This window comes from Oncorhynchus nerka, linkage group LG11, assembly GCF_034236695.1.
Source record: "Oncorhynchus nerka isolate Pitt River linkage group LG11, Oner_Uvic_2.0, whole genome shotgun sequence".
In the NCBI taxonomy this organism is placed as follows: Eukaryota; Metazoa; Chordata; class Actinopteri; order Salmoniformes; family Salmonidae; genus Oncorhynchus; species Oncorhynchus nerka.
Window position 1 is genome coordinate 60,501,835 of NC_088406.1, and position 23,948 is coordinate 60,525,782.

General features: G+C 43.1%; 1 protein-coding gene across 1 annotated transcript in view; it reads right to left on the reverse strand.

The window, feature by feature from the left end:
* LOC115137525 (catenin alpha-2-like) overlaps positions 1–23,948 on the reverse strand; it is a 698,212-nt gene that overhangs the window by 518,069 nt on the left and 156,195 nt on the right. The window contains exons 4-6 of the mRNA XM_065024699.1: positions 11,508–11,674; positions 9,256–9,375; positions 6,891–7,157 (exon numbers count right to left, since the gene is read on the reverse strand). Of these exons, the coding sequence (XP_064880771.1) occupies positions 6,891–7,157; positions 9,256–9,375; positions 11,508–11,674 (554 nt within the window). The remainder of the gene's footprint in view (positions 1–6,890; positions 7,158–9,255; positions 9,376–11,507; positions 11,675–23,948) is intronic.

Consider the following 23,948-nt stretch of genomic DNA (forward strand, 5'->3'; position numbering starts at 1 on the left):
TAATTTTAGGAGGAGATGGTCCAGATTGTCTAGCCCAGCTGATTTGTAGGGATTTGGGTTAAGGAGAAGTGGGGGGGGGGGGGCTTGGGCCAGTTGCTGCAGGGGTGTAGAGCTGTTGGCAGGGATTGGGGTAGCCATGTGGAACGCGTGGCCAGCCGCAGAGGAATGCTTGTTGAAATTCTCGATTATCATGGATTTATCGGTGGTGACAGGGTTTCCTAGCCTCGGTGCAGTGGGCAGCTGAGAGGAGGTGGTCTTATTCTCCTTTTTGGGAGTTAGTGCTGCAGGATGCAACATATTTTGCTGTTATGTCACCCACTACCACCTTAACATTTGGGGATTTCCTCAGTTTCCCTTTGGACCCGAACAATATGGAATCTGTTTTTCCAAGATGAAGTGACAGCTTGTTGTCATATAGGTATTTGCTGACATTCAGAAGCTCAGCTTTCTCAACCACTTTTATGTCTTTGTGGGAAACCAACAGTGCAGAACCATCTATATAGAGGAAAAAGTTACATGTACAGGCAGATTTCAGATCATTTATATACGCGGAAAGAAAAGTGAACCCAGCACACTCCCTTGGGGAACCCCGCAGTTCAAGATTTATTGGTCTAGACAGGGTCCCATATACATCCACCATCCGTTCTCTTCCTTGCAGATAAGAGCTAACCCATTTTACGGCTAAGTCGTTAAAGCCCATTGCTATTAGTTTGATTAACAGAATCTCATGATTCATTGTATCAAACACCTTTTGGAGATCTAACAAAAGCATAACACAAAATGTCCCTCCACCTACTTCCTTCCTGATGTCGTCAGTTAGATATAGTAGGCAAGTGTGGGTGGAATGGGATTTCCTAAAGCCAGATTGGAGCTCATATACTGTGGCAGGTTATGTAAGGAAATATAATCTGCTTGAACATAATCATCACCTTCGATAAAACACACAGGATTGAGACAGGCCGATAGTTTCCATGATCTAACTTATTATTTTTTGTTGTTGAGGAATGACCCTTGCAAGTTTTAGTTCACTGGGAAAACACCCTAGTTCAACAGACAGATTCACAACGTGAGTTACACAGGGGGTGATAATTACCCCAGCTTCCTTTAGGAATCTGGGAGGCCATTTGGAATGGTCAAGTTCTTTCAGCCTCTGGGAAAGTTGACTCAGACTTTTTTTTTTTTTTTTTTAAACCTTTATTTAACTAGGCAAGTCAGTTAAGAACAAATCCTTATTTTCAATGACGGCCTAGGAATAGTGGGTTAACTGTTCAAGGGCAACAGATTTGTACCTTGTCAGCTCGGGGGTTTGAACTTGCAACCTTCCGGTTACTAGTCCAACGCTCTAACCACTAGGCTACCCTGCTGCCCCGACTTGAATCCCCTGCTGCGAGCAACACTGCTGGACTTGACTTTCCCCATAACAATCTGACTGACAAAGTAACTCTAACTAATGTACTAGCTATAGTCGTAAAATAGCTATTCAGACTGTCTGCAGCAACCGCAGTCTTGCCTGATGTGACCTTTCCTCCAAAGTCCAAGCTAAGACGTTGAGCTTGAATCTGTTACCGTAACCAAACGGCTTCACACGCCATTCTCAAATATGTTGACATTAAAATAATCTTTCTTGGCCTTCTCTATCATCCTGTTAACCTAATTTTTTAATGTTTATAAATAATACAATCTGCCCTGGATTTCATGAACTCCACAAAGCGTTCATATCTAAGCTTAATTGCCTTTAAAATGTTACCGTTTATCCATGGTTCTGTTCTTTGCTTAGTTCTAACATGTTTTTCTGTAGCCTCCTTGTCTACAGCATCTAAAAACAATCATTTCAAATTGCTGCAGGCATTTTTCACCTCATTGCATTTTAATAAGGCAGACCAGTCCAATTTGCTCAAACAATGAACAAAAACATCTGCACTATAGCTCTTCATAGACCTCATTTTTATTGAGTTATGACAATTAAAAACAGTTTTATGAACCTTCCTTGTACAGAAAATGATGCAAGGCTCGCTGAGCCCATAGTTTACAACCCCACTGTTTGATGTCTTTGATCTATCCGACACCGACACAAAGTCAATGATGGTTTGGGTAGAAGGACAGACCCTGGTGGGCTGATTAATCAGCTGGTGTAAAGAAAACAGATTACATCAATTCTTAAGAGCTTTAAAAAGTTGCATTTTCCTTTTTGAGCATGTCTGTATTCCAATTAAAATCACCATTAACAATAACTTTTGATTTACCAAAATCTGTACAGTTGGAACAAGTCTCCTCCAACAATTCATAAACCGTATGCTGTTCTGGTCTGTAACAGGTTCCGACTATAATGGGTTTGCATTTTGGTAATATAATGTCCAACCACACAGCTTCAATCTGATCTATAGTTAATTAAGTCAGGGCTTAAATCTGATCTATACTTGAACCCAATATCTGATCTTACATAAATACAAACTCCCCCGCCTTCGCGATTGCAGTCTCTTCTAATTCCTACATCAATTACAACTTCAATCTCAGCGTTTTTTAATCAAACCGTCTAGCCATGTTTCAAAGCGGAGCATGTTTCAAACCGGAGTGTAGGCGAACTTCCTCGATCTTAGGAAGAAGGCTTCTAACGTCGAGATGAAGGATAGGTCGCCCTCTCGTGGGGTGGGAAACACCTTCTCTAGAGTCAAGTACTCCTCATCTGTTGAAACTGTCAGCTAAAATTGTTCTCTTGAGATGAGTGTTGACTCTCTGCAGTCCAATCGCTGCACTGAAGCTCCATCCAGGATTTGCCCTGCCATCTGACCTAGGGGTTGCCTTTCAGGTCCCCTGCCCCTATCCCCATTTCGTTCCACATCCATTCGGCACAACAGACTGTCTCGTCCGGGGCCTCACTCGGCATCCTTGCCTGGCCCCCACGTCGCGCTCGGACAGCAGATTAGGTGGATTAGGTTGGTTGTCAGGATCAAGGTCTGTAAATTCTCTGTTTATTATGCATACCTGAAAGAGAGGGCTCCTACCCTTCTGTCTTTCTCCATTGTAGCATGCCACTGCTCCAATGGATTCCTCACTAGAAAATGGGCCGGGGAACTGATGAACATGTCCAGACAGTAACAGGCATAGGGTAATTAAGAGGTTTTGTAACGGTCGTCGTCGTCTGATGAGGAAGAATCGGACCAAAGCGTAGCGTGGTAAGTGTTCATGACTTTTATTAAACTGAACACTAGAGCAAAATAACAAAGTGAATAAAACGAAACCGAAACAGTCCTGTCAGGTGCAGAACACTAAACAGAAAACAACTACCAACAAAACATAGGTGGGGAAAAGCTACCTAAGTATGGTTCCCAATCAGCGACAACGATAGTCAGCTGTCCCTGATTGAGAACCATACCCGGCCAAAACAAAGAAATACAAAACATAGAATGTCCACCCCAAATCACACCCTGACCAAACCAAAATAGAGACATAAAAGTTCTCTAAGGTCAGGGCGTGACAGGTTTCCACCATCTATTTGGCGTTTACCTCCGGACCTTAATCGCCCTTTTGGAGGGACTGTGCCAGCTGGAATATTTACGAACGTGTTAAATAGGGTGTATTTCCCTAAATGCTTTGTGCCAATCTGGTCTTTGAGCCTGATGTTCTGTTTAAAACCGCATACCTTGTTGAAAGGACATCAACATGATGTACAAAAAGGGCCAGTATTAATAAATGTTATATATAAAATCGTAAATTAAAAACTTCCAACACGCCAAACTTTACAGCTGTCATCTTGGATGTCCATCATGTTTATCCAGATTTATAGATCTGTTTGTTCTGTATAGCCACTGACCACACGAGTTGTCTGTACAACACCATAACAGATCTGGGAGCAGGCTATATATTCACCACCATTTGAAAAATGTTTAACACATTCAATGTGATCTTTAGGCTTTGCATTTGATATATCTAAGCAAGTGTTAGCCTCACCTACATTGCAGGTGTTGAGTGACAGTTGTAGAGACAAGCTTGCAATTTTCAACTTCGCCACATGGGGTCACTATAATACCAATTAAATTCAGCTACCGGTCTACCTGTGGTCTATTTACAGCACATCATGCCCTGTAAAGGTGTCTGCATCACAGGAGGTTGGTGGCACCTTAATTGGGGAGGACAGGCTCATGGTAATGGCTGGAATGGAATATGTGGACTGGTATCAAATACAACCAACACATGGTTTCCATGTGTTTGATGCCAATCCATTTGCTCTGTTCCAGACATTATTAGGAGCCGTCCTCCCCTCAGCAGCCTCCTGTGATCTGCATTCTAGGTTCCCTTGAAAAACGAGCATGAAAACGAGTCGTCTCTCGTTGAATGACAGCAAAGACTTGAAGAATCCCTACTGTTGACCATTCACCGACGTAAAGGCGTAGACTTAGCTATCAAACTTCGGCTTACCTCTGAGACAAATGGAGTCACAGACAGCCATAAAATAAACAAATCATGAAAAAATGTCGTCATAATATATGCACAAACTGTTCCGAACTGTTTAGGGCGGGAAGCATGCGGACACCTTAAGAGGACCACAAACCACATGGTATGCTAGCCAAGCCAAAGGATAACACACGAGTGATGGTTATTACTGCATTGTCGGTTGGTGATTACTGCATTGTCGGAACTAGAAGCACAAGCATTTCGCTACACTCGCATTAACATCTGCTAACCATGTGTATGTGACAAATTTGATTTGATTTGATTTGATGTGTTTTTGTTGCACTACAGCCCACTAAAAGTCCCATGCACAACCACTTTACACTTCAGGCATAATACACTCATGACACGGAATGCTATCAGATGAACCAAAAAATGCATTTAATAGCTGCTAATGTATTCAAAGCCACGCTTCGAACTACAATGACAACATGCCCAATCAATCAAACCAATGACATTAGATATCATTACTTTTTCAATATTCTCCCTCGAAATATATTTCCTTATTAGTATGTAATTTAAATGGGGTGGCAGGTAGCCTAGTGGTTAAGAACGTCGGGCCAGTAGCCAAAAGGTTGCTGGTTTGAATTGCCGAGCAAGGCACTTAACTCTTGTTGCTCTGAGCATCTGATATATGACTACATATCTAATGAAGAATGTTGAATTGCATTTGAATTTAATCATAAGAACGGTTAACTTTCAGTCCATGTATAGTCAGTTTGACGACAGACAGCCAGTCGCTCTGATTCTAGATTAGCACTCCTAGTCTGAGATGGGCACTGCTCTGAATTCAATCCACTGTGATCAGTCGAATGTGTATTTACAGTCGTCGGCCACTAGGTGGGAGCATTTAGTCATATTTCTATAAGCAGCAGAAACCATTCTGGTATTTGCCACCGTTTGACGCCACTTCTTTGTACAAGTTAGCAATAATATTTAGGAATATTCTTGCAATTGATGTATTCCTCCAGTGCTGCCAGTGTGTGTACTGAAAGGGAAGTTAAATGAAATATTACATACTGAGATGAATGAAAACATGTGTACTGAAAGGGAAGTTAAATGAAAGATTACTACATACAGAGATGAATGAAAACATGTGTACTGAAAGGGAAGTTAAATGAAATATTACATACAGAGATGAATGAAAACATGTGTACTGAAAGGGAAGTTAAATGAAATATTACATACAGAGATGAATGAAAACATGTGTACTGAAAGGGAAGTTAAATGAAATATTACATACAGAGATGAATGAAAACATGTGTACTGAAAGGGAAGTTAAATGAAATATTACATACAGAGATGAATGAAAACATGTGTACTGAAAGGGAAGTTAAATTAAATATTACATACAGAGATGAATGAAAACAGCAGGGTTTCACGGCAGCCTATTCCCTATATGGTGCTCGTAGGGCTCTGGTCAAAAGTAGTACACTAGATAGGACAATACACAATAATGTACACGGACTTATCTGCTGAGGTGCCATTTGTTCAGCTTGTAAATGACCTGCCTCAGAGTAATCCTTTGATCAAATAGCGACGTTTGAAAAGGCTCAGCCCGTATGCAGGTGAATTAAGTCATCTGTCAAAGTTACTGTAAATCATAACATCACACACGAAATAACAGACGATATACGTACGTGATGGTATTGCAGGCTGTGTTGGGGAATCAAAAGACTGAAGAGATGAATTTGGGAAAGTCAGTCCCACACACCTGAGGTGGGAAACGGAAGTGTGTTTGTGTGTCTTGTCTGGCTGTGTGTCTGTGTGTGTGTGCATGCGTTAGTGTTTGTGTGCCTCTGACTCTCTCTCCCTTTGCAAATGTTAGTTGAATAATTCATGGTCTGATATAATTGTTGGCTGCGGTAGCAGATAGACCTTTATCACGTCGTACGTCATGAAAAGGGTGTCAAAGCAATCTATTATGAAAGCAGAGGCAACAGAGTTGAAAAAGAAGGCAAAAGTCTCTCTGAATCCAAATCTTTCAAGGCTTTGGGGGAGTGTGAGAGTATATCAGTGGATGGATTCAGTGGTGATGCTAGTCAGCTGCATTCACTGTTCTGTCTCTCTAAGCAAGTCCATGGGTGTACAGTACCGTAGAGTAGATCAAGTGTAAAGCACTCTGGACAACGGTCAAACAATCAAACGTCAAATGTCTCCCCAAAAAAGCATCAATACAATACAAGAATCCGTTTCAAAGACACTTGGCCAGAACGGTTGCCCTTTTGGAGAACACATGGATACAAGGCTAATACTTGTGATGTAGCCACAGAGCACAGAGAGAGGAAGGGAAGGAAACCATTGCCTGGGACCCACCTGGGCACGGCCTTAGAAATAGACCACAGCCAGACTCACAGCCTTACCGACACCGTAGAACTCCACACAACGCTTCCGACTTCATCACGGGGGCTGAGGAGAGCCAAATCGGTTACGGTACTCACGTCAAACTCGTTGAGGGCCGCGGCCAGCTCGCCGATGCCTGCGTGGCCGTGCTTCTCGTCGCCGGGCGAGGTGGCCTGGGCGGCGCTGCTGATGCCCCCGATGGCCTCCTGCACCTGCTTGAAGACGTAGTCGCGGTTGGCGCGCGTGGCCGCCACGTCCGGGTGGCGCAGGAAGGCCTGCGAGGCGGTGTAGAGCATGGTGGCGTTCTTCTTCAGGGCGCCGCGTGCCGCTGCCATTTCATCCCGGCATTGGGGGTCTTTCAGCTCCTGAAACGAGACGGGTGAGTTAGGAAATGTTATATACTGGTCAGGAAGTGCTATATACTGGTTAGGAAATGTTATATACTGGTCAGGAAGTGCTATATACTGGTTAGGAAATGTTGTAGACTGTTTAGGAAATACTGTATAATGTTTAGGACATGTGTACTGTTTAGGAAATGTTATATATTGTCTAGAAAATGTTATGGTTAGGAAATATTATACACTGAGTAAACAAAACATTATGGACACCTGTTCTTTCCATGACATAGACTGCACCGGTTTGCATCAAGAACTGCAGCGCTGCTGGGTTTTTCACGATCAACTGTTTCCTGTGTGTATCGAGAATGCTACACCACCGAAAGGACATCCAGCCAACTTGACACAACTGTAGGAAGCATTGGAGTCAACATGGGTCAGCATCCCTGTGGAACGCTTTAGACACCTTGTAGAGTCCATGGCCTGACGAAATGAGGCTGTTCTGAGGTCAAAAGGGGGTTCAACTCAATATTAGGACGGTTAGGAAGGTGTGTGTCTATTAGGAAGGTGTATATTGGTTAGGGAAGGTTGTAAACTGTTTAGGAAACGTTATATACTGTAGGAAATGCTGTATAATTGTTAGGAATTGTTATATTGGTTAGGAAAATGTGATATACTGGTTAAGAAATGTTATATTGCTTAGGAAATGCTGTACTTGTTAGGACATGCTACATATAAACATAGTAAACCTTGCAGAACTTGACATACATACAAAACTTATTTGACTTTTGTTTTGAAGCAGTATTGGAATTGATTAGAAAAGTGTGAGGTACTGTCACTTTGTTTGAAATCACTCTCAAGATAATATCCAAACGAAGGCTGAATATTTAACGAAACACACTCAAATGAATCGTCACATACCATTATTGTGGGCCTAAGATGTGTGTTGATTTGAAAGTTCAACCTTGAGGCTTTAAATTGCATGGGCTTCATTCAATATGTCTACGCGTATTCTATTCACACACCATAAAGCCTTGGTAGACAGACCTTCTTGATGTAAAGACGTACATTTTATGTGAAGCCAGTCCCCTCGAAGAGTGCAACTTGCGTGACCCAACAGTTCTGACTGAGAGTGTAACACATGACTTATTACAGATTTCCTGTCAAAACTCTACGTATGTATTATTAAGAGGTCTCCTTCTAAGAAAGGTAAAAAAGCATTCCCTGAAAGACGTGCCACTTCCCAAAAGTACCCAAACTTAGTGCAGGTTTAAAGAAGGCACTAAAAGACATTAACAATTTCCCCTGAATCCCAAAATTATATTTCCATGGCGATGTTTTAAGAGGCATTTCCAGGTATGCTGAGATGTGAGTCAACCAACCGAGAGATGGCAGCTCAACTTGTCCCACACGTGTCCCAAATGGCACCCTGTTCCCGATCTAGTGCACTCCTTTTGACCAGAAGTCTGTGGGCCCTGCCCAAAAGCAGTGTCCCCATGTGAGACGCACGCTCAGTCATTCCTCGGTCAGAAACGGTGTGCACAGTCACAAATCCACGGCTACAGCTCAGCTTTTAAACGTGCTTTTGGAGAAGGCGTTCAGTTATGACCGAGAGCATAGCTTGGTGCTGGGAGCAGAGTCGTTTCCCTCTCCCTAGGCTGGCTATAGAGACAGCGGTGTGATGTAGTGCCATGACAGAGACTGTCTCAGCTTGCTTTGTGCACGAGTGCGTGTGTGCGATGCACTGCTATGATAGAGAGTCCTCGCTGTGTCTTGGTAAGAGCCGAAGGGCTCTCCGTCTATCCATCTGTTTTTTAAATGTGTCGGCCCGGGCTACTGGTTTCATTCTACAGTTCCCCTGGCTGGATCTGATCGTCTCGAGGTTTAACACATCACTGACGGTTAGAGGGGATAATGGTGCTGGAGGTACAGTTGTGTGTGTGTGTGTGTGTGTGTGTGTGTGTGTGTGTGTGTGTGTGTGTGTGTGTGTGTGTGTGTGTGTGTGTGTGTGTGTGTGTGTGTGTGTGTGTGTGTGTGTGTGTGTGTGTGTGTGTGAGCAGTCTTCCCGTTTCTCTGTAACACAAGCTCATTTGACTATTACCTGTCAGTGTGAGTGTGTCTGTGTTACCTGCTGTCTGCGGGCAGCCACATAGTTGAGCTTCACCATCTCCTTGCCAAACTCCTTGAAGCGGTTGGCCAGGTCCTGCTCGTTGGTGGCATTTTTCACTGCCTCCAAGGCCTCCTCCACCTGTCACACACACACACACACACACACACACACACACACACACACACACATATAATTAATGGACATTTGTGTAGAGGGGTAGAAGAAAAATATGGTCTGTAATTTCAAAGGGGAATATTACAAACTTCAGAAGCCTTTTTAAATCTCAAATACACTACACGTTTTAAATGTCTTGCATTGCAGGAAAGTTCTCCTGCATCAGGGTGATCAAATTAAATCCTACACCTGTATAAAAAATTATAAGGCCCTTTGCTTGGCGAGACCAAAATGAAGGTAAGATTTTTTTTAGTGTGGCCATTAACTTGTGTGAGTTTTTTAAATTGTCCCCTTTTAGCGATCCTCATCCCTGTATGTGCTGGTCCATCATTATTCTCAACTACGTTCTGTAGCCATTATGAAAGAGCAGACAGAGGCTGTAATGGAAAGAGAGAGTGAGAGAGAGAGAAAATGAGAAAGAAAAGAGAGAGAGAGAAAGAAAGAAGAAAGAGAGAGGGAGAGAGAGAGAAAAGGAGAAAGACAAGAGAGAGAGAAAGAAAGAAGAAAGAGAGAGGGAGAGAGAGAGAAAAGGAGAAAGATAAGAGAGAGAAAGAAAAAGGAAAGAGAGAGGGAGAGAGAGAGAAAAGGAGAAAGATACGAGAGAGAGAGAAAGAAAGAAGAAAGAGAGAGAGAGAGAGAGAGAGAGAGAGAGAGAAAGAGTGAAATAGAGAGGAGAGAGAGAACTTGTAAGTGGCCTTTGATGGCGAAGCTTAGGCACAGACTGGAGTTAAGCCCCCTCTCGGCTCCTGGGGACACCCTAAATGTTCTAGAAGATGAACTGTCTGAGAGTGTGTGTGTGTATGTGTGTGTATGTAGGTCTGGGCGGTTGTACCAGCACTGCACTGGATCACAATAAAAGCACTACAGCCCAAATCCTAACTTGTGACATGTATGTGTCCTGTAAACAAAAAGGCTTCATAACCCTTCCATCTAAGTGGTGTGACATGTACAGTACGTGTGGTTCATATCTCCTTGTTCCGTATAGCGGGTATCCATTGGGCTCTGATATCACATCCTGTCTGTGTGTGTGTGTGTGTAAGCTCCAGCACGTGTGTGTGCTCTACTAAGGAGGTTCTGGCTCATATATATGCTAATCTATGGCCCAGGGGGAGCGTAGAGCTCTCAGGGATCAGCGGTGATCAGTGGCACTGTGGATTAGAGCAGGGCATGCTGGGATACACTGGGGAGGGGATGGGACAGGACATGGGGAAGTTACTCACTGAAGGTGTCCAAGAACGCCTCTATGGATCGCCAAAGGCATTTGAACTCCTAGTGTGTTTTGATACAGTGTCCGTCCACATACTAGGTGAAGAGAAAAGATGTATCCTGCATGCATCCTAAATGGCACACTATTCTCTATGCACGACTCTGACCAAGGCCCATGACTAAGAGGACAGGGTGACTGTACTTACTAAAGATGCTGACTATTCTGTAGCCTGTAGTATGTCCCTGTTGATAGCCAAAGGCATATGAAAGCCCTTGTGTTATCTTACGATTTCTAGCGACCTCGCTCTTTCACATACAGTAAGGGAGAGGTGTGTGTGTGTGGGGGGGTGCGTGGGGGTGGGTGGGTGGTGGGTGGGTGGGGGGGGGGTACAGTAGTGGTTGGCTCACCCCGAAGCTCTACGGGGGTTGAGTGTGTGTGTGTGTGTGTCCTGCTGGGTCTATCTACAAAGGCCAGCTGACTTTGTAGCTGGTAGGGGAGCCACTCTGTGGCGCGTTTAAAGATATGCAAACTAGCCGACAGCGACTTCAAACAGCCTTTTGAAAGGCCACCGTCGTTCACAGCGCTTGAATAAAAGTTAAGAGGTTACGACGGGGTCCTAGACCAAAGGTTTGTACTCAGACGCATAAGTTCCACCTTAGGTGCTTAATCAAACCATTGGAAGCACGGGGTGACAATCACAGAGGTTTGAAACACACAAACTTCACTATCACTTCAGAATATATCCCATGGGATGGGGTGCATCTCAATCTCTTCCGGATGAGACAAGGAGTGATTGCCACTTAAGGCAATTGAGATGTGTCCCTTGTATCAGTGGAGAAGAGCAAAAGGACATCGTTACAGAGTAGTCGTAGACTATGAGTCTACGTACAATTTTCAGGTGGGCCAGCAGCCTCATGACGTCGGCCATGTCGGCGAGGATGAGCAGGCGGGTGACGGCGGAGAGCAGGGCGCGGGCAGCCCTCACCATGGTGCCGCGCTTCACTGAGGAGCAGGGGTCGTCAGCAAACTCCTGGGAGGCCACGCGCATTGAATCACCTGCAGAGGGGGATCAGAGAGAGAGAGTGTGAGAGAGAGTGGGAGAGAGAGAGTGTGAGAGAGAGAGAGATGTGGCTGAAGTTGGAGGTGTGTCAGCAGCGAAATCACACCAGATAGACTTCAGTATTCGACGTTTGTCCAGGTCCCCAAGACATCGGGAGAAGCCTTGGGGACCTGGGGCGGCAGGGTAGCCTAGTGGTTAGAGCGTTGGACTAGTAAACAGAAGGTTGCAAGTTCAAATCCCTGAGCTGACAAGGTACAAATCTGTTGTTCTGCTCCTGAACAGGCAGTTAACCCACTGTTCCTAGGCCGTCATTGAAAATAAGAATTTGTTCTTAACTGACTTGCCTAGTTAAATAAAGGTAAAATAAAAAAAATTTAAAAATAAAATAGAGCGTGTGGTGGATAGAGGAAGGGCTTAAACCACGTGCACTTTCTAATTTATTTTCTTCCGTTTTAACCTTTACCCTTACCTTAACCTTCCAAACATTTACCCTTACCTTAACCTTCCAAACCTTTACCTTAACCTTCCAAACCTTTACCTTAACCTTCCAAACATTTACCCTTACCTTAACCTTCCAAACCTTTACCTCTACCTTAACCTTCCAAACCTTTACCCTTACCTTAACCTTCCAAACCTTTACCCTTACCTTAACCTTCCAAACCTTTACCCTTACCTTACCTTCCAAACCTTCCAAACCTTTACCCCTTTACCTTAACCTTCCAAACCTTTACCCTTACATTAACCTTCCAAACCTTTACCTTTACATTAACCTTCCAAACCTTTACCCTTACATTAACCTTCCAAACCTTTTACCCTTACATTAACCTTCCAAACCTTTACCTTTACCTTAACCTTCCAAACCTTTACCTTAACCTTCCAAACCTTTACCTTTACCTTCCAAACCTTTACCCTTACATTAACCTTCCAAACCTTTACCCTTACCTTAACCTTCCAAACCTTTACCTTTACCTTAACCTTCCAAACCTTTACCCTTACCTTAACCTTCCAAACCTTTACCTCTACCTTAACCTTCCAAACCTTTACCTCTACCTTAACCTTCCAAACCTTTACCCTTACCTTAACCTTCCAAACCTTTACCTTAACCTTCCAAACCTTTACCCTTACATTAACCTTCCAAACCTTTACCCTTACATTAACCTTCCAAACCTTTACCCTTACATTAACCTTCCAAACCTTTACCCTTACATTAACCTTCCAAACCTTTACCCTTACCTTAACCTTCCAAACCTTTACCTTTACCTTAACCTTCCAAACCTTTACCTTTACATTAACCTTCCAAACCTTTACCCTTACCTTAACCTTCCAAACCTTTACCCTTACCTTAACCTTCCAAACCTTTACCTTTACATTAACCTTCCAAACCTTTATCTTTACATTAACCTTCCAAACCTTTACCCTTGCCTTAACCTTCCAAACCTTTACTTCTACCATAACCTTCCAAACCTTTACCCTTACCTTAACCTTCCAAACCTTTACCCTTACCTTAACCTTACAAACCTTTACCCTTACCTTAACCTTCCAAACCTTTACCTTTACCTTAACCTTCCAAACCTTTACCCTTACATTAACCTTCCAAACCTTTACCCTTACATTAACCTTCCAAACCTTTACCCTTACATTAACCTTGCAAACCTTTACCTTAACCTTACAAACCTTTACCTTAACCTTCCAAACCTTTACCTTAACCTTCCAAACATTTACCCTTACCTTAACCTTCCAAACCTTTACCTTTACCTTCCAAACCTTTACCCTTACATTAACCTTCCAAACCTTTACCCTTACATTAACCTTCCAAACCTTTACCCTTACATTAACCTTCCAAACCTTTACCCTTACATTAACCTTCCAAACCTTTACCCTTACCTTAACCTTCCAAACCTTTACCTTTACCTTAACCTTCCAAACCTTTACCTTTACATTAACCTTCCAAACCTTTACCCTTACCTTAACCTTCCAAACCTTTACCTCTACCTTAACCTTCCAAACCTTTACCCTTACCTTAACCTTCCAAACCTTTACCTTTACATTAACCTTCCAAACCTTTATCTTTACATGAACCTTCCAAACCTTTTTACCCTTAACCTTAAACCTTTACCAAACCTTTTTACCTTACCTTAACCTTCCAAACCTTTACCCTTACCTTAACCTTCCAAACCTTTACCTTACCTTAACCTTCCAAACCTTTACCTTACATTAACCTTCCAAACCTTTACCTTTAACCTTCCAAACCTTTACCTCTACATTAACCTTCCAAACCTTTACCTTTACATTAACCTTCCAAACCTTTACCCTTACATTAACCTTCCAAACCTTTACCCTTACATTAACCTTCCAAACCTTTACCCTTACCTTAACCTTCCAAACCTTCCTTAACCTTTAAACCTTTACATTAACCTTCCAAACCTTTACCCTTACATTAACCTTCCAAACCTTTACCTTTACCTTTACATTAACCTTCCAAACCTTTACCATTAACCTTCCAAACCTTTACTTTACTTTCCACCCTTACCTTAACCTTCCAAACCTTTATTAACCTTAACCTTAACCTTCCAAACCTTTACCTTTACCTTAACCTTCCAAACCTTAACCTTCCAACCTTCCAAACCTTTACCCTTACATTAAGCCTTAACCTTTAACCAAAACCTTTACACATTAACCTTCCAAACCTTTACCCTTACCTTAACCTTCCAAACCTTTACTTCTACCATAACCTTCCAAACCTTTACCTCTACCTTAACCTTCCAAACCTTTACCCTTACCTTAACCTTCCAAACCTTTACCTTAACATTAACCTTCCAAACCTTTATCTTTACATTAACCTTCCAAACCTTTACCCTTACCTTAACCTTCCAAACCTTTACTTCTACCATAACCTTACAAACCTTTACCCTTACCTTAACCTTCCAAACCTTTACCTTAACCTTCCAAACCTTTACACTTACCTTAACCTTCCAAACCTTTACCCTTACCTTAACCTTCCAAACCTTTACCCTTACATTAACCTTCCAAACCTTTACCCTTACATTAACCTTCCAAACCTTTACCCTTACATTAACCTTGCAAACCTTTACCTTAACCTTCCAAACCTTTACCTTAACCTTCCAAACCTTTACCTTAACCTTCCAAACATTTACCCTTACCTTAACCTTCCAAACCTTTACCTTTACCTTCCAAACCTTTACCCTTACATTAACCTTCCAAACATTTACCCTTACATTAACCTTCCAAACCTTTACCCTTACATTAACCTTCCAAACCTTTACCCTTACATTAACCTTCCAAACCTTTACCCTTACCTTAACCTTCCAAACCTTTACCTTTACCTTAACCTTCCAAACCTTTACCTTTACATTAACCTTCCAAACCTTTACCCTTACCTTAACCTTCCAAACCTTTACCTCTACCTTAACCTTCCAAACCTTTACCCTTACCTTAACCTTCCAAACCTTTACCTTTACATTAACCTTCCAAACCTTTATCTTTACATTAACCTTCCAAACCTTTATCTTTACATGAACCTTCCAAACCTTTACCCTTACCTTAACCTTCCAAACCTTTACCTTAACCTTCCAAACCTTTACCCTTACATTAACCTTCCAAACCTTTACCCTTACATTAACCTTCCAAACCTTTACCTTTACATTAACCTTCCAAACCTTTATCTTTACATGAACCTTCCAAACCTTTACCCTTACCTTAACCTTCCAAACCTTTACCTCTACCTTAACCTTCCAAACCTTTACCCTTACCTTAACCTTCCAAACCTTTACCTTTACATTAACCTTCCAAACCTTTATCTTTACATTAACCTTCCAAACCTTTATCTTTACATGAACCTTCCAAACCTTTACCCTTACCTTAACCTTCCAAACATTTACCTTAACCTTCCAAACCTTTACCCTTACATTAAGCTTCCAAACCTTTAACCTTACATTAACCTTCCAAACCTTTACCCTTACCTTAACCTTCCAAACCTTTACTTCTACCATAACCTTCCAAACCTTTATCTTTACATTAACCTTCCAAACCTTTACCCTTACCTTAACCTTCCAAACCTTTACTTCTACCATAACCTTCCAAACCTTTACCTCTACCTTAACCTTCCAAACCTTTACCCTTACCTTAACCTTCCAAACCTTTACCTTTACATTAACCTTCCAAACCTTTATCTTTACATTAACCTTCCAAACCTTTACCCTTACCTTAACCTTCCAAACCTTTACTTCTACCATAACCTTACAAACCTTTACCCTTACCTTAACCTTCCAAACCTTTACCTTAACCTTCCAAACCTTTACCCTTACCTTAACCTTCCAAACCTTTACCCTTACCTTAACCTTCCAAACCTTTACCCTTACCTTAACCTTCCAAACGTTTACCTTTACCTTAACCTTCCAAACCTTTATCCTTACATTAACCTTCCAAACCTTTACCCTTACATTAACCTTCCAAACCTTTACCCTTACATTAACCTTGCAAACCTTTACCTTAACCTTCCAAACCTTTACCTTAACCTTCCAAACCTTTACCTTAACCTTCCAAACCTTTACCTTTACCTTAACCTTCCAAACCTTTACCCTTACATTAACCTTCCAAACCTTTACCCTTACATTAACCTTCCAAACCTTTACCTTTACCTTAACCTTCCAAACCTTTACCTTAACCTTCCAAACCTTTACCCTTACCTTAACCTTCCAAACCTTTACCTTTACCTTAACCTTCCAAACCTTTACCCTTACATTAACCTTCCAAACCTTTACCCTTACCTTAACCTTCCAAACCTTTACCTTTACCTTAACCAGTGGGGATAAATTCCTAAAATCATCTGTGAAGGTTTATTTCTGTTTTAACAACCTTAATCCTTATCTACTTTCACTTCCCGTCGGGTTTAACATGGTTTTTTAATGACTACCTCATCTCTGTACCCACACATTTCATTATCTGTAAGGTCCCTCAGTTGACAAGTGAATTTCAAACACAGATTCAACCACAAAGACCAGGGAGGTTTCCAATGTCTCGCAAAGAAGGGAACAGCCTGTTGGTAGCAGGCATTGAATATCCATTTGAGCATGGTGAAGTAATTAATTACACTTTGGATGGTGTATCAATACACCCAGTCACTACAAAGATAGAGGTATCCTTCCTAACTAAGTTGCCCGGAGAGGAAGGAAACTGCTCAGGGATTTCACCATGAGCCTAATGGTGACTTTGCAACAGTTACAGAGTTTAATGCCTGTGATAGGAAAACATTGAGGATGGATCAACAACACTGTAGTTACCCCACAATACTAACCTAATTGACAGAGTGAAAAGAAGGAAGCCTGTATAGAATACAAATATTCCACAACATGCAACCTGTTTGCAACAAGGCACTAAGGTAAAACTGCAAAAAATGTGGCAAAGAAAATAGCTTTATGTCCTGAATACAAAGCATTATGTTTGGAGCAAATCCAACACAACACATCACTGAGTACCACTCTTCATATTTTCAAGCATGGTGGTGGCTGCATCATGTTATGGGTATGCTTGTCATTGGCAAGGGCTAGGATTTTTTTAAACATGTATTATAGTTGATTGACTGTGAGCATTTGATGAAATGCACGCAGCATCATAACTTGAGATCTCTGAAACAGTCTGTGAGTAGCAGAGCATTTATGAGCGCATACGAAGCAGATTAGGGGAGACAGGGGCTATACCGGGGATATAGGCTATAACCTATTCAAATAGAGAGGCTATTGCGCTGTTTCCTCCCGCATGTTGTTGGAAGACCAATGCAAAAGTAATATGAGGATTGGGACACACAAGTGATACTTCATAATAATCATACATGGATTTTTAAACGAATGACTTGCATGGACACGTGGTTTTGTTTTGGAATGTGAGTTTGTTTGGCATTTTGCAATGTGCATCTAACTATTGACTCAGGGGGTTGAATACTCGAATCAAGATATATTAGTGTTTCATTTTTTTTTAAATCTTAGAGTTTTTCTTCCACTTTGACATTACAGAGTATTTTGTGTAGTTGACAAAAAATACATATTAAATCAATTTTAATCCCACTTTGTAACAACAAAATGTAGACAAAGCATAGGGGAGTGAATACTTTCTGAAGGCACTGTATTCCCATGTGCATGTACAGTATCTACAACAGTATTCACGTGTTGTATTGTACATGTTTAGTCGTAAGTGTACACTTCCTAGCCCGAACTTCTCTTTGTGTGTGCAGTGTGCTGCAATCTTAATCTACATTACATCAACGCGGTAGGAAACCAGGGAACCATTTTGCTTCTTCCGGAGTGGTGGTAGTGAGCTGAAAAGCTCCCTTAGTTTTAGCCCTGTGGTGGTGGTTGCATAGCGGCAGCCTCCTCCTGCGTGGCCCACGCAACCACAGAAGCACAGGAGGCCGGAGGTTGTAATGTCGTAACCCAGGGAACCATGTGGAATTCGTAGACAGAACAGAGAGAAGGAGTTGTGTTTGTACGTTCCCTTCATCACACTTTATCTGTACATAATATATGGCTGCCGTAGAGAACAAGTATGTTGTATTGCGGTTCAAATGCAATCCAGCTTGGTTCATGTAAGGGGAAGCCATAGTATAGTCCTAGACAGAGTGGCACTAGAGGTACATCTTACAGTGGCTCCCATGTAAACACACCCCAGTCGTTGGATCTAGAGAGGTAATTAGGAGTCACCTCAGACTAGCCTGATCCCAGATCTGTTTGTGCAGGATTGACAACTCTAATTGTCAGATATGGGCACAGTTAAGGGAACAGGCTCACCTCAGACAGAGCAGAGCTTTAGTCTCACTCGGGAATACTCTCCCTGTCTGAGGCCTTCTGATTCATAAATCCACTGACTGGCTCCCCTTAAAGCCCTAGGGGGGGCATCAGTGGCTTCTGCCACCTGATGAAAAGTACAGATACATCCATAGGTCATACACAGAGAAGCAAGCACACACGCACACACACACGCACGCACGCACGCACGCACGCGCGCACGCACACACACACGCACGCACACACACAGCCATCATAACGCATCCCTCCAGGCCGATGACGCGGCAGGCAGTGTGCGTGTGAGAGTTTGTGTGTGCTTGTGTGTGCGCGTGTGTGCATGTACGTGTGTGCGTGTGTGTGTGCGTTACGGTGACAGTTTGGTGGGCTTAGTGAATCGCCGCAGTCTGAAATCAGCATCCATAATGTAATCAGGAGGAGACGATTGGACGATAGGACTCAGAGGGTTATAGACAAGATTATAGGTTTGATGGTGGCTCGGGCTGCACACTGTTAAAATAACCTTTAGCTTCAAAAGGTTTATGGGCAAGGACCTCTCTTTCCACACGGTACTCCTGCTAGCTCCTGTTCCATTTGCCTGTCTGAATTCTCCATAAATACAGAGGGAGAACGTTAACTATCTTTCCACTTTTTCTCCAGACGTAAAACAAATGAAATGTCAGTATGATCTTCAGGCAGTGTGAACCTAAAGTGGGTGAACTGGATGTGGGCTTTCAGTTGAAAAGCTCCATGTATGGTAGTTCTTGACACAGTTCCTCGCGACTATATCATTTAAAAAGACACAAACAAATGTACATTCAAATAGTGCTTGATCCTTCAATAAAGGACTGTTACTGTCATGGATTAGTCACCGAATAGAGAACCAGACACCATTTCAATCTTCTAAAATAGTGCCCCGTCAGTGTCGACAATCCCCTCGCTCATTAGCTGCATCCAAAATGGCACTCTATTCCCTTTATAGTGCACTACTTTTGACTAAGGCGCATTTGGGGCGGATCCAACCTTTTGTAAGCCACATCCTTATAATGGGACTTAATGGGATGTGGATTGTGGACATTTCTGATCCCCCCAATGGGGTGTGACTGGGTCTGCTGTCCCTTCCTGTAGCTCAAGGTCAGCTAGCTAGTTCTTCCTAGTCTCATTGGCAGCCAGCGATTCAGCCTGATTGATTGGTTTCCTCATGAGGAGAGAGCTCTCCCATTAAGAGTGAAAGGTCAAGCGTGAACACACACATACAGTGTATTGCGAACGTATTCAGGCCCCTTGGATTTCTTCACATTTTATTGTTACAAAATGTTATCAAAATGGATTTATTTAAATTTTATGTCAACAAATCTACACAAAAAAATGTCAAAGTGGAATACTTTATAAAAAACATTTATTAAAGTTTAACAAACATTTTATAACTAAAATATAGTCGTTGCATAAGTATTCAGCTTCCTTAGTCAATACATGTTAGAGACACCTTTGGCATTGATTACATCTGTGAGTCTTCTTGGGTAAGTCTAGAAGAGATTTGCACACCTGGATTGTGAAATGTTTGCCCTTTATTATTTACAAAATGATTCAAGCTATGTCAAGATGTTAATGATCATGGCTAGGCAGAAATGTTCAAGTCTTGCCATAGATTTTCAAGAAGATGTAACTCAAAACTGTATTCACTATCTTCTTGGTAAGCAACTCCAGCGCAGATTTGGCTTCAGTCTGCTTTACACCAGTAACTGAGAGCATGTACTTAGCTCTATTCCATGTCTTTTTATCCTACAAAACTCCCTAGACCTTGTCGATGACAAGCATACCAATAACATGATGCAGCCACCACCATGCTTGAAAATATGAAGAGTGGTACTCAGTGATGTGTTGTGTCGGATTTGCTCCAAACATAATGCCTTGTTGCAAACAGGTTGCATGTTTTGGAATATTTGTATTCTATACATGCTTCCTTCATTTCACTCGGTCAATTAGGTTAGTATTGTGGGATAACTACAATGTTCTTGATCCATCCTCAGTTTTTTCCTATCACAGCCAGTGACTGGGTGTATTGATACACAATTCAAAGTGTAATTAATTACTTCACCATGCTCAAATGGATATTCAATGCCTGCCACCAACAGGCTGTTCCCTTCTTTGCGAGTCATTCCGTTCAGAAGGATGACTGTATCTTTGAAGTGTCTGGGTGGTTTAATACGTAATCCACAGCATAATTATTAACTTAACAATGCTTAAAGAGAAATCCAATGGCTGATTTGTTATTGTTATTGTTACCAATCACTGCCCATCTTTATGAGGATTTTGAAAAGCTCCCTGGTCTTTGTAGTCGACAATCTTCCACTTTGACATTATGGAGTATTTTGTGTAGATTGCTGACTAAAAAATGACAATGAAATCCATTTGAATCCCACTTCGTAAAACACAATAAAATGGGAAGAACTCCAAGGGGTCTGAATACTTCGTGAAACACACACACACACACACACACACGCACACACACGCACACAAGCACACACACACACACACACACACACACACACACACACACACACACACACACACACCGTACTCTCTGGCTAGTCTGTCCTCTCCCTCTTTCCCTATGTCAGTGTTCCTTCAATTCCATTTCTCCATTTTCTCTTCTTCCACTCTCATCCTCATGCTCTCGTTCACACTCTTTCTCCCTCACCCATGGCTTAACGAGGGCACAAGTGGAAACTCTGATCAAAGCTCAGTGAGGAATTGCACGGCCCAGTGTGCCACTGATCCATTTCATGGATCTGGAATGGTGTCAAGTCTGTCTGCAGTGCACACTATGAAATGTGAGGAAACTGTAGACGTTGAGAGCCGGATGGATGATGAATATGTGTACAACAGCTGCCGGTGGTAAGCCCCCACTTCTCTTTCTGCTGATCTGAGTATTGAACATGCAGTACAATCCAATTCCAATCGGAGGAAAACATCAGCTTCGAGCCAGGGCTCATTGAACTCCATTCAGCCGTTGAAGGGGACTTAACTTACAGGCGGGAAAACAACTGTAAGTGGCTTCATAGACGACGTTGGCCATCCTGAAAGGAAACCTTCCCAAGACGATAACAGCACTATTTGACGAGGCGTAGTGTTACACATTGGAGAACGGTGAGAGTTGTACCGAGCCACAGGCTTTCGGCGTGACCTGTTTACAAATGGCTGAATCACAGCCCTTCAACAGGCATCTATAGCCTATACGGTGTTCCGACACTGCGGAGGCGGCGGTGCTACCGACCACGGACAATCAAAGCATTAACGTTGCGTGACTGTGGAGTAAACATCTCGGGATCGTTACATTCTCCAAAGCCAGGGCCCGAGCTTAATGGGTATCAATCAGAGGAACATATCACACTTTCCCTCTCTTACACACACACCCATGGACACCCAGACACCCACACACACACCCACAACCACACACACACCCACACACACACACACAGACACACACCCACACACACTCTCCTCCTGCTTCTAATCCATCAAGAGAGAGGGAACGTTTGATCGCCCCATTACTCTGACCCGCCGAGCGCTTAACCACTGGGAAATGAGATTTTGGATCTCGGGATTCGGAAAACCAAACGACAATCCACGCTCGGTAAGACTTTCCCCTAAACTTTTAGCGTGGTTTAGAGGGTTTGTGTCTGCATATGACGAGTCCTCGTATTTCAATTCCAAACACATACATATACAGTATTCCCTGGGATGGAAAAGTTAGCAGTCATGCTAAGCCTGGGAAGTGTGTAATGGGCCCAGGGATGTGTGTGTGTGAAATGGATGGTTGGTTATAGAGGCGAGGCTACAACTAGGGTAGTGCATTTCCTTTGAATGTCCTGTTTATTCCCTCCTGATTTCGGAAATCTTTCAACAGGAATTTCTCCAAACCTGGGAAGTTTGGTGGAAGTCACAGGCATTTTGCAACCAATGTTCACGTGTAGAATCAGATTGGCATAGAACGGAGAGGGTTTAGACAGTGAGCAAATCCAGCACCAGAGGGTGCAATAGAAAATGACAAGATATATTGTTTTCAACTCTGGGCTTCAAACTCACTTTCAAATAACTCACTTTGAGTCTTTGCTGTTTACTGTCTTTTGAATGGCAGATGAGGAAAATAACACTTTGTTTCAAGGGCACCAGGCCCATCCTCAACCATTGATTAGTGAACATTTTGGATTGGATGTTATTGGACCTGGCAGGGCCAAGTATTGAGCCAATTAAACCAATTAGGATCTTTCCCAACTGGCATCCCATTCCCTATATAGTGCACTACGTTCGACCAGGGACTGAACTGGGTGCCATTTAGGAAGCATCCTCTATCTTCTTGAAGGTCAAACAGCAGTTTGGTGTATTTTTATATAGGGACAGAGGTGGCACATGTTTCAGCTGAGGGGGCCAAGCCCCCTTTCGCCTCCAGGTTTTAACCGGGCCTGCAAGCAGAGCTGTTTTTATCAAGACACAAATATCCGGTGCTTTTTCTTTTGCTGAATAGGCACAAACAGACACAGTTTGGCTACAATGTAACTGTGAAGGATATCGGTGCGCCTGCATATGGGGCTCAGCCAGGACGGTTGTAACTGTGAAGCATATCGGTGCGCCTGCATATGGGGCACAGCCAGGACTGTTGTAACTGTGAAGCATATCGGGGGGCCCGCATATGGGGCGCAGCCAGGACTGTTGTAACTGTGAAGCATATCGGTGCGCCCGCATATGGGGCTCAGCCAGGACTGTTGTAACTGTGAAGCATATCGGGGCGCCTGCATATGGGGCTCAGCCAGGACGGTTGTAAATGTGAAGCATATCGGTGCGCCTGCATATGGGGCTCAGCCAGGACTGTTGTAACTGTGAAGCATATCGGTGCGCCTGCATATGGGGCTCAGCCAGGACGGTTGTAACTGTGAAGCATATCGGTGCGCCTGCTTTTGGGGCTCAGCCAGGACTGTTGTAACTGTGAAGCATATCGGTGCGCCTGCATATGGGGCTCAGCCAGGACGGTTGTAACTGTGAAGCATATCAGTGTGCCTGCATATGGGGCTCAGCCAGGACTGTTGTAACTGTGAAGCATATCAGGGCGCCTGCATATGGGGCTCAGCCAGGACGGTTGTAACTGTGAAGCATATCGGGGCGCCTGCATATGGGGCTCAGCCAGGACTGTTGTAACTGTGAAGCATATCGGTGCGCCTGCATATGGGGCTCAGCCAGGACGGTTGTAACTGTGAAGCATATCGGGGCGCCTGCATATGGGGCTCAGCCAGGACTGTTGTAACTGTGAAGCATATCGGTGCGCCTGCATATGGGGCTCAGCCAGGACTGTTGTAACTGCGAAGCATATCGGTGCGCCTGCATATGGGGATCAGCCAGGACGGTTGTAATTGCGAAGCATATCGGTGCGCCTGCATATGGGGCTCAGCCAGGACGGTTGTAACTGTGAAGCATATCG